The sequence below is a fragment of the Triturus cristatus genome, chromosome 6 (genome assembly GCF_964204655.1).
Source record: "Triturus cristatus chromosome 6, aTriCri1.1, whole genome shotgun sequence".
NCBI lineage: Eukaryota > Metazoa > Chordata > Amphibia > Caudata > Salamandridae > Triturus > Triturus cristatus.
In genome coordinates, this window is record NC_140589.1 from 1,666,449,436 (window position 1) to 1,666,464,504 (window position 15,069).

Here is a 15,069-nt window from a genome sequence, read left to right on the forward strand (position 1 = left end):
GTTTGGACCACCAAGCTCTCAGGGGGAAGGGTGTTGGGTGAGGAAAATTGGGACGCCCAGGGCTGGGCGATGGCAGCAGGCAATCGTCCTTTCCACAGGATCCTCTGTGCTAGCTTGGACCAGGTGCCCAGGAGGACATCAGTGAGGGATTCGTTGAAGGGCAGAAGGGTCTCAGAGGAGGTTGAAACCAGGCTGAAGCACCTCTGTCAGGAGGTTAGTCCTAACCACCAATAAAGGAAGCTCCAAGCCCTCGGCAGCCCTTCGCACCACCACAGCATATAACGCTCCCTCCTCAGAAGCCACGGTAGGGGGAGAAAGCATGCCAAGGTCTAGAAGAGTGTGTATACCACTGGTGTCACCCAGGTCCTCTCTCCAGTCCGGCTCGTCAAGCTGGTCTGCTAAAGGGGCCAGCGACCCCTCCCAGTCCTCATCACCACCTTCTGGGCGATACGGAACACCAGGGATGAACAGGGGAACAAAAGAACCCTCTGGCGTCGGGTCTGACGTCGATTGACGTCGGCTAGGCCCTTGGTCCATCTAAAGGACGGCGACGACCGGGGGTCTAGTTGTTGGGATCGGCACTGGCGAAGATCGAGTTAGATCGACCGGCGTTGATGTGGGTCCGAATCCACGGGGGCCCTCCAGCGTCAAAGCCGACGGCATCAAAGGCCCAGGGCCCACGACTGACTCCGCGGGGCCTGAAGGCATGCCAATGGTGTCAGACTGCCCAAAGGCGAGGTGGAGGTCCCCGTAAAACTTTCGGAGTTGGGCAGGGGATGCTTCGGCTCCCAGAAACAGGGAGGGTGCGGAGTCGTCACCTGAAGTAGGCACCGGAGTCAGAGTCTTAGAGCGACGACGCTCCGGATCCTGTGTCTCGTCAGCCGACCAACAGGGAGAAGGCGAAGAGCACCGGTGCTTCTCTGCCTTCTTCTTCTTGGACTTACCCGAGGACCGCGAAGACTGAGTGTGATGAGGTGTGATGGCTCCGTGAGCGGTCACAAGACCTTCCTCTTGAACAAGACAGGGAACGGGAATGACGCGGAGTCAACCAACGGGCCTCCCAGAGCTTTCGCGACCGCTTCTGCAAAGACTTTGGATTCATGGCCCGGCAGTCGGAGCCCGACTTCAGGTGGTGGTCGCGCTCCAGACACCAAAGACACACGAGGCATTGACCGGTCACAAACATCAGCTTGTGACAGGAGTTGCAAGGCTTGAAGTTGGTCCAGCGTCGGGACATCCCTCACGCACCAGGAGTCGAAGACGGGAAAAAGAAGTTGACAAAATGTGGAAAAAAGGTTAGTAAAAAAAGTGCCTACGGGGTGGCTCTCTGGATCCGCGCTAGGCTGGCGCGGAAAAAGAAAGAACTGATGTCAGCGTGCAGTGGCAGAGTCTCAGTAGACACCGCGGAGTCATCCCGGCGACCACGACGCCGAACGCGGAGTCGACTCATGCCCCCACCAACGCGCAAGTGTACTGCTAAGAAATAATTCTCTGGATTCAGTCTGATGCCTGTGGGTAATTCTAAGGTAAGGAATCTATAACTAACTGGCTCTTTCAGATCTGCCAGGACAATTATGGATCGGAACATATTTAGCTTCTCCTGACCAACCAGGAGTCAGTCCCGCTCCTGCTTGTAGAGTGACGTCTCTATAGCAGCACCAAACTATTCAGAACAGAGTTCCAGCAGTCAGATCCTATAGAAATCACTGAATATGATTGTGTCCTATACATACATTGGGTATATATTGAATCCATTGCAGTAAGTGAGTACAGACAATAAATCAAATACTACCCCCCGAGAAAGTACTCACTTATCTGCATCAGCATGCAGAGATAAACTAATAGGTTTTCTGAAGAGGTGGTAGAGAAGTTCATTATAAACAGCTTGAGGGGACAGGTAGGGGTGGCGATACTTCATTTGTAGGGATCGGTTTTCATCATCAAACAACGTCGACCTTGCCTATGACCTTAGTGGTGTTTGTTAAAGACTCAGAACTGGCACTGGGAGCATACTGTCGTATTCATGATTGTCAGTGGTCATTTGAGCAAAATGCTAATAAAAAGATATTTTTTTTTTTAAATAATATAAAAAAAAAAAAGAACTGGCAGTACCCAGACTACAATCTAATATGATAACATAGATTAACAAGCATTTACAGTGCAATGGTCTCGGCATTGTTAAAGTTAGAGCTATTGGCATTGCTCATGACATTATTTTTGTTTATGTTTTTGTTTTTAAAACATTTAAAGAAACAGCATTGTTATTTACAATGTCAATAGTTTAATTAATCTCAAATGCGAGACCTTTTGCATTTGCACCCACACACAGAGCCACCCACACAGAGCCACCTACACAGAACTATTCACATAGAGCAACCCACACACAAATAGAGCCACCCACACAGAGCCTTAGATGTTCGGAACCCCGAATCCGAAAAAGACGGGGCTTGAATTGACAGACAAAGCTCTTCTCCAATGGCTGACCAGCATTTAAGAGGCCAGCCAATGGAGAAGAGGGGCGGGTTCAAGCCCCACTACTGGAAAACATAAAATCTCGCCAGCGAGACTGCGCAAGCGCAGCCTTCGCTAGCCGAGACCTAAAAAGGGGCAGAGTTACCAGGAAACGCATGCTTCAGAAATTATGGGTTCCTGTCCTGAGCATTTATGTTTACAAACCAGTGCATTCTGGGAGTTGTGGCTTCATGTCAGTTGAAGTTTCACCTGAAGACAAATATTTGGCTTTTTTATTTAAAAAAAAAAGAAAAAGAAAAAAAAAGGGAAAAGAAAAATGGCAAAATGCAGTCCCTGTGACCTTGATTCACATGGCAGCCGTAAACATGAGCGCATGTCATGATTTTAGGGGCCACCAGCACGCGATTTTGTTTACATTTCCATTTGTTTAGCATTTTGTGCTCTTTGTTTCCTCTTTTTATTTGCAGTTTTAATATAGCTCGAACTCGACCAGAAGGTATAGGAGCGCTTTAAACGAGCACCACCTACATTACACATTCATTTTGGGTAGGCACGGTGAGATTAAGGGATTTGCCCAAAATCACTGGGTGTTGAGAACTTGAGATGACGCCGAGACTAGAACTTGATTTAACAAGCTTTTCAATCGGAGCGGCAATGTCGTTGTGCTATCTCCTAAATCGTTGATCGTTCTATGTTAATTAGGATGGTAAAGTTTTAAAATCTCGGCTGGATGTTATGAAGTCTGCTCTGCATTTTTTGTGACTGTCTCGTGACCTCTCTAATATTTAGTTTGGAAGTTGTCGGCTAATCTATTCGTGTAAATTCTCAGTAACCCGGCATTTCCTGCACGTTTCTCCTGTTGTGCCGCCTGCCGTCCAGCAGGTGGAGACACAGCCCCTCCAAATACACTGGGAGAAAAGTCAGGCAGGAACGAGACAATGATGTGTTGGGCCAGCTGGGAGAAAAAGCGTTGGGTAAAAAAAAAAACAAAAAAAAAAACACCTAACAAAGAAAGAAGGGAGGAAACTAGGAAACACAGCACTTTTGGGAGCAGCCAAGTGAAGGAAGGGGCCCCCCCAACAGAGGCTGCAAGACATCCTGGAAGGAAGACTGCAGGGCGGGGGTACGAGCAGGAGGGGGTAGGTGCCTCAGCGCCCGGCTGGGGAGCACCGGACCCCCTGGAAGCAGACAGACCCTTGCAACATCTGCGCCGTTTGCATTGGAAGTGGCCCTGCGTGCATGTCCAGTGGGGTCCCCGGTGCACAGTGATTTGTGGGGGCGGAGCCGGCCCCACCGTGCACGGAGCCGGGAGCAGGGCTGCTAGGAAGTAGCGGATCCCGAAGTTGCAGCCGGTCTGCGGATCCGGAGCGAGGGGGCAGAGGCGGGAGAGCCCCAGGGGAGATGGGCTGAGTGCGAGCGCTGGGGGTGCAGCGCAAGAAGTGCCGTTATTAGAGAAGCTCCATGCTGCATGGGGGCGGGGGGCTCATGTGCATGGCTTAAAAAGTGCCGGTGGCCAGAGCCCCGGCGGAGGTGGGGTGCCTGTGCCCGATGTAAGAGGACAGGGAAGGAGGGGGGGTCGCATGGGGTCCAAGAGTGCCCGATCTGTTCAGTTTAAGTGTCAGGGGGCAGAGTACATCCCAGCAAGAGACACAAACAAGTGCAGCCTTCGCTAGCCGAGACCTAAATAAACATGAGAACGTCCCTGTAAAAAAAACTCAAGAAAAACACGCCCACCAGTGTAAAAGGGATGGGGCTTAAAAATTAGAAAGAAGTGAAAAAACACACCCCCGAATCCGAAAAGACGGGGCTTAAATTGGCTGAACAACATTTAAGAGGCCAGCCAATGGAGAAGAGGGGCGGGTTCAAGCCCCACTACTGGAAAACATAAAATCTCGCCAGCGAGACTGCGCAAGCGCAGCCTTCGCTATCCGAGACCTAAAAAGGAACTGTGGAGACCTCTGGAAAGACCGAGGTTTCACTCTGCAAGCTGGTCAGACAAGTGGGACACTTAGCATGAATGAATGAATGACAAGTCTTATGAGGCCCACAGCTGCCCCTAGGAGTGCTCTGGCGTTAGAAGACTAATTGTAAAGAAAGAAAATAATTATGCCGCTTAAATAGCCAGGTTTTAAGCCTTTTCTTGACGGAAGACTGAAGATAACTATCAAAGCTCAGATGGAAGCTTATTCCAGGCATAAGCAATACGATGAGAGAAGGAGCCCCTCTAATCCGTCTCACCCTCGGCACCACAGCAAAGGAAGCCTGCGCAGAGTTCTTGCAGGGATATAGTGTTGCAATCTAGATTCCAAATATTGTCGGACAGTCAAGAAAAAAAGGCTCTCTGGGCCAGTAACAACAATTTGTTGCCAAAGCTCTTCTTTACAGGCGACCAGTGGAAGTAGCACTACTAGGGGAGATGAATGTCCTATAAGACCGCCTGACATTAAAGCTGGCAGCAGCATTCTGAACAACCTGAAGTCTCTTGATCACATAAACCAGAAGGCCCAAATACAGCACATTAGCATAATCCACCCTGGAAGTATTAAGGGCATAGAGTACCATACTTCTGGAGGGCAGAGGTAAAAGCAGCACAAATTTCTTTATAGAGCAAAGCAACCCAAAACAGGTTCCAACCACAGTGGACACCTGCTGATGGAAGGACAGAAGACTGTCAAGTCTCACCCCAAGATTTCACCACCACCGAAAGAGGGTTGGGACGCAGCATTCAAAAACAGCAGAAAGGTGAGACTTAAGAGAGTCACAGTCCACATCCACCCACCTCCCCAAAGGAGAAGGGAAGCGGAGTACCTTCAGTGTACGAGATAAACCTAGAGCCAAACGAATTCACTAAAGCAGCAAGCGGAGCCAAATACAGATAAAAAAGAGTAGGACTAAGGGAGGAGACCTGCGGAACTCGAACAGATCTTCCCAGTGGGCACGGTCATACCTAGAGAGGTGGCCGACAGACAATCTGCCAGTGTCGACTGCTGCGTCGTTGATTACTTTTGTGGTCTGGTGGAGGTTCCTTACCAGTTGTCTGAGAGTTAGCCCTCTTACGGGCAATAGTAACCAACAGGGATTCGAATGGGACCTACTCGCCATGCGTACAGTGGATCAGTAGGGGACGCCTTATATTTCTGGTCTAACTAGGCGTAATAACACTGGCGTGGACAGGACCAGGAAAAATATCAGGGGTGTGTGGAGCATGCCCCTGAGCATGGGGAGGTACTGGGTGGAGAGGTGAGTGGAGGAAAGGGTTTTCATAACTAAGTCCTCCTCCAAAGGCTCAGTATGTAGATCTACCTTATAGAAGAATGCAGCACAATCCGAAGAACCACTCTGTGGAGGTGTATCAAAGGCATCCCCTTACTCCTGTTCCTGAGTCAAGAGACCCCGGAGATGTGTAAGAATGGGGGTCGCCTGGGGAGGTGGTTGAAGAAGGTGAGCACCGTGAAGAGGGGCAAGATGGAGGAGGAGAAAAGGGCAAAGGGCTACTAGCCTTGTCCGCTCTCTCGCTGTGCTTGGGAGGAGGTGGCAAGTCCAAATCAAAGGATAGGTGACATTTGATGTGCTGAGCGCCAGACCCCGGAGGGCAGGCTAGGTTCTGTCCCCTATGTGGTTGGATTACGAGATATTTCTGACTGATGCCCGTCTTCTTTTATAGCTTGTGGAGGATCGGTTCGACAGTGTAGGAAGGTGGATATCTGACTATGGTTACCCCCAACTTTTTGCCTAGTTTCTAGCTGGTTTTTCGACTTAGTTGGCCTGAGATCCTGCCATTCAGGGTCTCAGGCTGTCTGCTCTCTCTTTAAAATGGACCCCATGTACCCTAGGTACATATCCAATTGGTAAGTGTCACCTTATTGGACCCTGTACAGTGTACCCTAGGTACCCAGGGCATAGGTGTACCCTAGGCCTCCCAGGGGCTGCAGCATGTATTATGCCACCCCTGGCCTGGCCTTCCAATCAGACACAACTGGCTGATCACTCAGCTGGGGCAAGGTCGTGTAATCACCCCTTGCTTAGATAAAGTATACCTATATCTACCCTTAAAATAGACACATGTGTACCTGTGAGCCACTCCTATGGCAGGCCTTAACAATCCTGGAGGCAGAGTGCTTGGTAACATGTGAGATGGTGCTCTAGCATGAGCTGAGCCTGTCTGCAGCTTTCGGAACCATGTCCTTATAGCTGTTCTATGATATAGCCTACCATATACTCTTAAAGTACCTTATAATCTTAAACGATTATGGTAACTATGGTTTGGCTTTATCAAAACATGTCGTGTAAGGTGTCTAACACTTTGGAATAATACCCCCCATACCATTTCTGGTGATGAGGATATTATTCCCCCCTTCTAGAGGGAGAGACATGTTAAAATCCTACTTTACTGTTTAACTCTGACCAAAGCCTCAGCATCACAAAATGGATGCTGCTGCCACAGACACAAGTCTGACCTCCTGCAGCTGGGAGCCCTCCCAGCCAGGGAGGCCTGGACAATAGGTTTCCTGCTTGGGGAGGTGCTAGCACCTCCCCAGACAGGCCTTAGTGTATTGGGGCAGGGAGGGCTGAAAGGAATGAGACATGCCTGGGGCACACAAGGTGCTCCATGCATAGTCCAGTTCAAACCGGTGCTGGGGCACTCCAGCCCCAGCTCTGGCGCGAAACTGGACAAAGGAAAGGGGGTGTAACCACTCCCCTTCCTGGTCCCACCCATAGGAGGGACCTTGCAGGTAGCCCAGCCCACTAGCCCAATATATCAGTAGGTAGCTGAGCCCTGCAGGATTAGATTATCCTGAATCTGCAACTTGAAAAGAAACTCTGGACCTTCGACATTCGACGTCAGGAAGAAGACTGAAGAATCTCCCTTGTTGCCAAGGAGTGACCACCCTGGGCAACCAGGCACCATCCAGCGACCGCTGCTTGCTTTGCGACTGATCCTACGAGGGACGACTGCAGAGACTGACCAGCGCCGAGACTTCCAGACACCTCTGAACCAGATCCACCTCTACAGCAAAGCTGAGACCCGTGGAGGCGACGAGAGACGTGGGACCGGCGACTTGGGAAAAGTGGCTAGTAACTGACTAGCGCGACTTCTGAGGCTTCCTCGAGGCTGTGCTTGGGGAATTGAGAAGTTCCCATCCCGAGCACCATCTGCAAAGAAGATCAGCTCCCCACACTTCACGTGTTCTGTGTGGGGCGCTTCTGCACCTGAGATGCTCAACGTGTTGTCCGGTTGCTGGCCCGTTGGCTAGTGACCTCTGTGACGACGAACCTTTGATTTCACCTTGCTGGTCCGGCTCCTCCAGACTGGCATTCGCTCCTCTGTGAAAGAGAAGCACCCCAGACCTTCCTGGTCTGCACCAGAAGCAAGTCCTCCATTCTGCGTGGGTTCTGCTTGCAAAGGCTTGTTGGGTCCTAACTCGACATCGACGCCGCCGACAGCAAGAGCCTTCGTGGGACAACTCGCCTCCTGGTCCTGGTCGTCCTCGACGTCTCCTGGTACCCGTGGCTGCTGCGACAAGCTTCACCTCTTCACCTGCATCTGCATGACATCGCCTGGTTCCTTCCTGGTTCCTTCCCGGCTCCTGGCTGGTGACCTAGACTCTGTCCCTTCTGCTGGCAGGTATCCTTCCTTCTTGATTCCATCCTTGGGATCCACCGGACACTCTTCACTGACTGCCTGTCAGCAACTTTCCTTCAGGCATCCATAGGAGTCAACGACGAAACCCGACGCAAGTTCCCACCTATGCACCCGCAGCCCGTGGGCTAGGTAACTTGAGTACTCCGGTGCTCACAAGGGTATTGACTATCCTAGGGTCTAGTTTCCAAGTCTCGAACTCCTAGCTATTCCATAAGTGTCCTAAAACTGTTTAATTCTAATACTTACTATTTCTATCGACTTTTACGCATTACGCATGAGTGTTTCCACTCTGCACCTGAATCCCGTAGGCCTCCCACTTCCTAACCTTTGGTAGTATAGTGTAGCCCCAGCGATTCCCTAGGCCTAGGCCTATCCTGTGTTCGTGACAGTGGTTCTTATACCACTTACTTAGTATATGGTTTGCGTGGGCCCAGGGCCTAACTGTATTACTTACCTGTGTGACTTAATGTATGCTTAACTAAGACTGTGTTGTACTTACCTCAAATCTCATAAAGAGTGCTGAGGGTATTTTGACTAGAATAAATACATTCTATTTTTATATATATCTGTTGTGGTGTCCTTTCATTTGGTATTCAAGGGAATACAAATGGTGTAACAGCTGGCTTCACATGCCATACAGAGTTTAGCCTAAGACTGCTCTTGTCCATGCTACCACTAGGATAGCTGGTCTATAAGGTTGACTTTACAACCAGTCACCATAAGGGTTGTTTGGACTGATACAAGGTGTACACTAGAATTAGTGACATCATACATCAGGCCAACTTCTAAGCCAAGGCAGGTCTTCGATGCAGGCGCTGAGGTTCTTAGCTCTAATGCCATTTTTGACTGACGCAAAAGGTGTCCTCCTCGATGGTCAGTTTGTCGCCGAATGTGTTGGCCTCTGCGGTTTCTTCAGCGTCGAGCCGCAACTGTCTATTATGTCCAAAGATTGTGGTCTATGCCAGCCATGGCCCGAAGGCAGTGGTGGGCCGGCATCTGGTCTATGAGGCTCCAAAGCAACAGAATGATCCTTATGCTGGGTCTGCTCTACGAGTGAGGGACAGGAAAGTCTACGCTCACAGCAGACTATGCTGCTGAAGCTTGCGGCAATGTTTCCCCTCAAGGTCCTCGAGACAAAAGTCCAGTGTGTTGTCTCCGCTACTAAGCAACATCTTGACAAGTAGAGCCTGATGGTCACGGAGGGTGTCCTTGGAGAGGAATGAGCAGCAGGCCTCGCAGGGAACCTCGTTGTGTTTGGGAAACAGACGCAAATTACAGACCTGATAAATGTTGGTCCGAGGGTACTTCGCATGGCATCAAGGACAGTACGAAAAAGTGTCTGATCCATTACCACCAAGACATGGTTGAGAGGCGTGGACGGAAGGAGGCCCCGAAGGGCAAAGACCCTGTCCTTCGTTCAACATGGGACTGCAAAGGAACCGGCCATGATTTCCAAGCAGTTGATGTGCAAGGATTGCTCCTGTGGAGCTCATAACCTTCCTGTTGAGAACTCGCCACAAGGTGTGCTCCATCCGGACCTGCTAGAGTCTGACTCTAAGACGAGGTCCATGGCCGATCCGAAGATTGCCCTCCCATTCCATGCTTCCATGTGTGAAAGCCACAAGGCAATTTCTGCGTGCACTTTGTCCGTGAAGGTGACCCTCTGAGAGTAAGTAAGGCCCTTGCGAAGGTGTGATGCTGTGAGCCCGCTGCTGGGCCTTAAAGTGCAAGGGACCCGGAAAGATGGCCTGTATCAAGGAGGACAGGAGTCTGACTAGACGGGTGAGCTGTTGCAATTTAGTGCGCAGCTTTGCAAGTGTGCGCTGTAGTTCATGTGTATTTTTGTGATCTTCCAGGACGGTAGACTGAGAGAAGCAGTCGTGGAATCTATTGTGAACCCCAAAAAGGTCGCTTTCTGGGATGGGACCAGAAAGGATTTCCCTTTGTTGATCACAAACCCTAAACTTTCCAAGAGGTCTATTGCGGTCTGCAATTGGACTAACAACTGGTGAGGACACAGGGTTATGACGAGCATGTCGTCCAGATAAACAATGAGGCGGATTCCCTGCGCTCCTCGGTGCTCCCCCACCTGTCGGAGAACCTTGGTGAAGCACCAAGGTGCAGAGGATAGCCCGAAGGGAAGGCTAAAAAATGTGTACGCCTGTTCACACCAAAGGAACTGAAGGAAATGAAGGTGTGACGGGATCATGGGAACCACCAGATATCAGTGCTTGATGTCTGGGCTCACTAACCAATCGGATGGTCGAAGAACAATTCGCAGGACGTGAATGCCCTCCATTTTGAAATGTTGGTATACTAACCATTTGTTGAACTCCCGTAGATTTATTATGGGGTGTTGACCCCCATCGGTCTTGTGCACTAGAAAAATGTTGCTGACAAGCCAGTGGAGGTGCATGGCCTTCGGCTGAATAGCTCGTTTGGACAATAAAGCATAGCCCTCCGCTTCTATTAGGGCGGTTTCCCCTGATAAGAATTGGATCGGACACTGTCTGGACGCCTAAAAGGGGGTGCCACAAAACGTTATTTACAAACCCTGTATTGTTTGCAGGACCCAAGCGTCCGTAGTAAAACCCCACCAGGCGTTGATGAGACGCCAGTCTGGCCCCCACCTGTACCACTGAGGAAGGGTGAACACTCACAGGTATTGGTTTGATCTTCGTATCTGTAGGCTCGCTTGGAGCCTTACCCTCTGGCATAGGGTTGGAATGCAAATCAGCTGGCCAAGTGGCCCCCACCACAGCCCTTTGGAAAATCCAGGAAGGGAATACCTGCTTTATTAAAGTCTGGGCCTGTCTAGGGAAGTGAACATATTCACAAATTTCCCGAGTTCTTTTATGAAGGGTTCTCCGAAGAGTCCCAATTAGGGTACTTCTCCTGTTTCTGAGATGGCAAGGTCCCCAAATTATTGACAACTTGGGGCTGCGAGCAGCAAAGAAAGAGGGGGATGAAAATTGAGGATGGACTATTACAGACACAGGAGGAGTGTGATTGGTTACTGTGATGGACTACCACCGTTACTTTTGCAATCCATTCCCATAGACTCGTGGAACTGTTAGTTCTTCCCTTTTTCAAAAAGGTTAAAGATGTTTTTTTTTTAAAGGCTGCTATTAATAAAGCACAGAGAGTTAAAAGCATAATCATCGCCTCTGGTCCTGACATAGACTTATAGCCAAAATCATACACATTTAGGGAAGAAGCACAGTGACTGGGGTCCTGATTAGCAGGATCCCAGTCAGACTTGGCAAAACACACAAACTGATACCAGCAAAAAGTGGGGGTAACCATGAAAGCAGATCCTACTTTCCTACACCTATGTATAAGTCAAACCTATTTGCAAGCTGTGCAAAGTACACAAGTCCCCTTCATACATTTTCCAGGTCTCGCTCTAATCTTCAAAAGGTCTTGGTATGGTATGTTTTTCTTGGTGCCGTGCAAACCTGGGCATAAAACTGTAAATGTACTATTTTCACATCTCAATGAGAAGCTGCACATTTAAAATGTACATGGATGCTAATTTTATCTTTTTATTTCCACTGTGATATGTCCATTTTGACAGTGTGATGTGTGGATAGCTAAGTGGGGTGGGGGCCCAGGGCCTCAGAGAGTACAACATATTGTACAGGTTCTATGAATTCCCCAGCTGTAAAAATAAATGACCACGGTAGTCAGTGTTCCTCAGCTCTACTAGGGTGCAGATGGAATCGGGGGTGGTAACATATCCGATCTGCTTCCCCCTGAACAGTGAAAATACAGATGGTGAGTTGCCAGCACAGCACTTCACACCTTGTACCAGAAAACCGACCTCCATACCAATGTCATTTACATTTCATCTACTGACATAAAACCGACCTTGGCATGCATTGGCATTTCCGGATGGTTCCAAGAGGGGCAGATCAGATGATAACACACCTGTTTTGCTGCCTAATTAAAACTGAAATGCACGTAGTGTGTAGAGGTCAAAGAGGGGTAAAGCATACTGTAAAGAATTAGTTCCCATCCAACTCACATTTTTTCGCTTACCAAACTTTTAGTACTCAGGTATAATTAATGTCTCTGCAGAAAGGTTAGCATCTCTGCTCTGCCCCCCCAGGGAAATTCAAATGCAGGTGGTAGAAATCAGAGAGAATCACGTTTTGCACCTGCACCTAACAGCCTAGCAACCCACCCTTATTTACATTTTTTAGCTTCACAATAAAAGAATCCTGGTATCCAGTGGTCTTTCCAGGCCTAACGAGAGGTTGAATGGGGGTGAGGGTTGGTGGCAGGGGTCTAACCCTGTTCCGCTGCCCCTAGGAAACCTAAACGTGGATGGTGCAAAGAGGCCAGGGTGAGGCACATTTTTCACCAGGAAGCCCAGTTCCCTATTCAGTTACTATTTTGTCGACTCAAAAAAAAAATTAAATATGGCAATATGGTGGGTGCACTGAGAAACAGATGTTGGGTAAGGGGCAGTAGGCATCCACTGTTTTAATTGTTTAATTTTACAAACAATATTCAAACAGGGATTTGGCAAATGCCAGTAACGACCCTACATATTTTATTGTTAATACATATGGTACCTAATGGATATTTCCGTCCACTTGGGGCTGGTTAGTTGTAAATCCCAAGATCTCTGGTTGTCTAGAGGTGGATTCAAAGTTTAGCAGAAACAGACACATGACACATTGCTGAGGACGATCGCTTGACACACAGATGAAGATGTCCCCTGCCTCCTGGATATTGCTGGACCTTTAAGCCACCTCTAACAGCATAAAACATCCCACTATCAGCAACACCCGAAAGCCTTGAATGGGATTTACCAGCAATGTCATTCATTGGTTCTCCTGACATATGCCGCCAACACCAGATTTCTTACTTGGGCATCGTCACATCCTTGAAGATCCCTAACACCTGCAGCCTCCCTCAACTCTCCACTTTGTCTCCTGCCATTTTCACCCTCTACATGGGTCCACTTGAGACTCTACTCACTCCTAATAGCATCAAACTTTCCCAGTATGCCGATAATACACAACTCTACTTGAAGCCTCCTCCGCACACAGCTAATATCCAGCACAATCGCCACAAAGAAAGCAACACTGATGCTTAATGTCACCAATTGCTTTGCTCCTGTCTTTGCAGGATGAAGGAAACATACCTTGCCTGTACTGGCTCGAAAACAGAGCTTTGGTGCTATGCAAGCCAAGGATATTGTGGCATCACCTTATCTGCTAGTAACCTTAGGATCAAGTCCCATCCTTGCTGAAAAAAGTAAACTTGGCTTCAATATGTCACTCCGCTATAACCTTTGTCCTCAAACAGATGCCCTGTGTGGATTCAACCTAGCGATATACTTTGTTTTCCTTTCCACAGTACCTACCATGAGCAGTGTTGCTCATAATTCAAACAATTGCCTGTTGTACCTTCTCGATTATTTTATAGCTACTAACATCTTAGATGTATTACTGTTCTCTGAAAGGGATGTGCTGGTGCAACTGAAAATGATTAAATGAATATATCAGAGACTTATTGGGTAATATAAAACCAATAATACGAATGTAGAAGCAGTATGAAATCGCCTTATGAAAGCAAATGACTACATTCATATATGGTATTTTTAAGTACCATGAACAGTAATATATCTAAATGTATTTTTCTTTGATGCAACAACCGAAGGCAAATAGTTTTCAGAGAAAAAATATACGCAGACATGAATGTAATGAATAGTTTTACCTGTAGCATCAGTATATCTTTGTCAAACATCTCCTCTCGGCATTTCACATTATGATAATAATATATCTAGAAAAAAGCAAAAATATAGTAGGTTATCTGAAAATAAAGGAAAAAAACCTTAAGGAGCACAAGGGTTGTACCATCAGTAATACTTTTCCTGTCGGATAGTATCTTCACACAGATGACATATATTCAGGCACTACCTGCCAGAAGGCTGGATATGGAAATTTCGGAAGCAATTTACTCCTGAAGAGCTTGCTAGTGGAGGCCCTCTATCAATACAAGCATATCTAAAAGCATCAGAACCGAAAGTGACCCATCAATGATTACTTATTATGGAGGTTAGCCTATCCTCAATATAAGTGTTATCTAGGGGCACCTGTTTTTATAAAGGATACCCCATTCACACAAATGACTCTTCTTCAAATACCAATATAGTAGCAAAATTAAGAGGTGAAGGGTCTGAGAGTTATTGATTTGTTGATTTCCTAAAAGATAAAGCTCTAAGCCATGATCTTCCCTTGAGATTATTTTTAAGCCATTGCGTTGCATAGCGTAATAAACAGATAAGACATCAACAATCTTCTGCATAATTACTGTTTTTCCCTTCTTTGTACCAGATTACCTCACAGAAGTGTTACCCATCTAGCATTATCACCACTCCCATGATGCACCAATCCAGCACTCATTCACCCTCTTCTGCGAGTTCTCTAGGCTTTACAAAACATCCTCCATGTTTAACAAGCATTGGCATAGCCAATAGGTCTCGCCTTTGGGACCTTATAAGTGTTTAGCCATGCAACAGTTGCATAACTAAACACTTATAAGGTCGCAAAAGCGAGACCTATTGGCTATGCCGAGAGGCCGTGCGGCCGCAAAAGTGAAAGTGATCGCGATGCGATCAAACATCAATGCGGCCGTGAAAGTGAAAGTAATCGCGGTAAAAGCAGCGCGCGCGCCCGCGCACATGCACTGTAGGTCTAGGCTGGCCTGGTAGCACTTTTTGGAGCCCTCTCAATAAGTCTCGCCAGACCAGCGCATGCGCTGGGTCAGGCGAGACCTAAAAAGGATGCAAATCTGCACTTCTAGAAATGTGTAAAAGACTCAGCTGCGTCATGTTGCCGATGGAGAGAGTTTGATGCGTTTTATTCTCTGGTAGAGATTCTATCTAGCTGCAGAGTTCTCACCTCTTGAATATACCCCAAGCGTCAGACTAGATCTGG

At 48.1% G+C, this 15,069-nt stretch overlaps 1 protein-coding gene across 3 annotated transcripts in view; it reads right to left on the reverse strand.

Moving 5' to 3' along the window:
- UBR2 (ubiquitin protein ligase E3 component n-recognin 2) overlaps positions 1-15,069 on the reverse strand; it is a 1,393,714-nt gene that overhangs the window by 856,939 nt on the left and 521,706 nt on the right. For all 3 annotated transcript variants that reach the window (XM_085612829.1, XM_085612828.1, XM_085612830.1), the window contains one exon: positions 13,847-13,912. In XM_085612829.1, the coding sequence (XP_085468955.1) occupies positions 13,847-13,912 (66 nt within the window). The remainder of the gene's footprint in view (positions 1-13,846; positions 13,913-15,069) is intronic.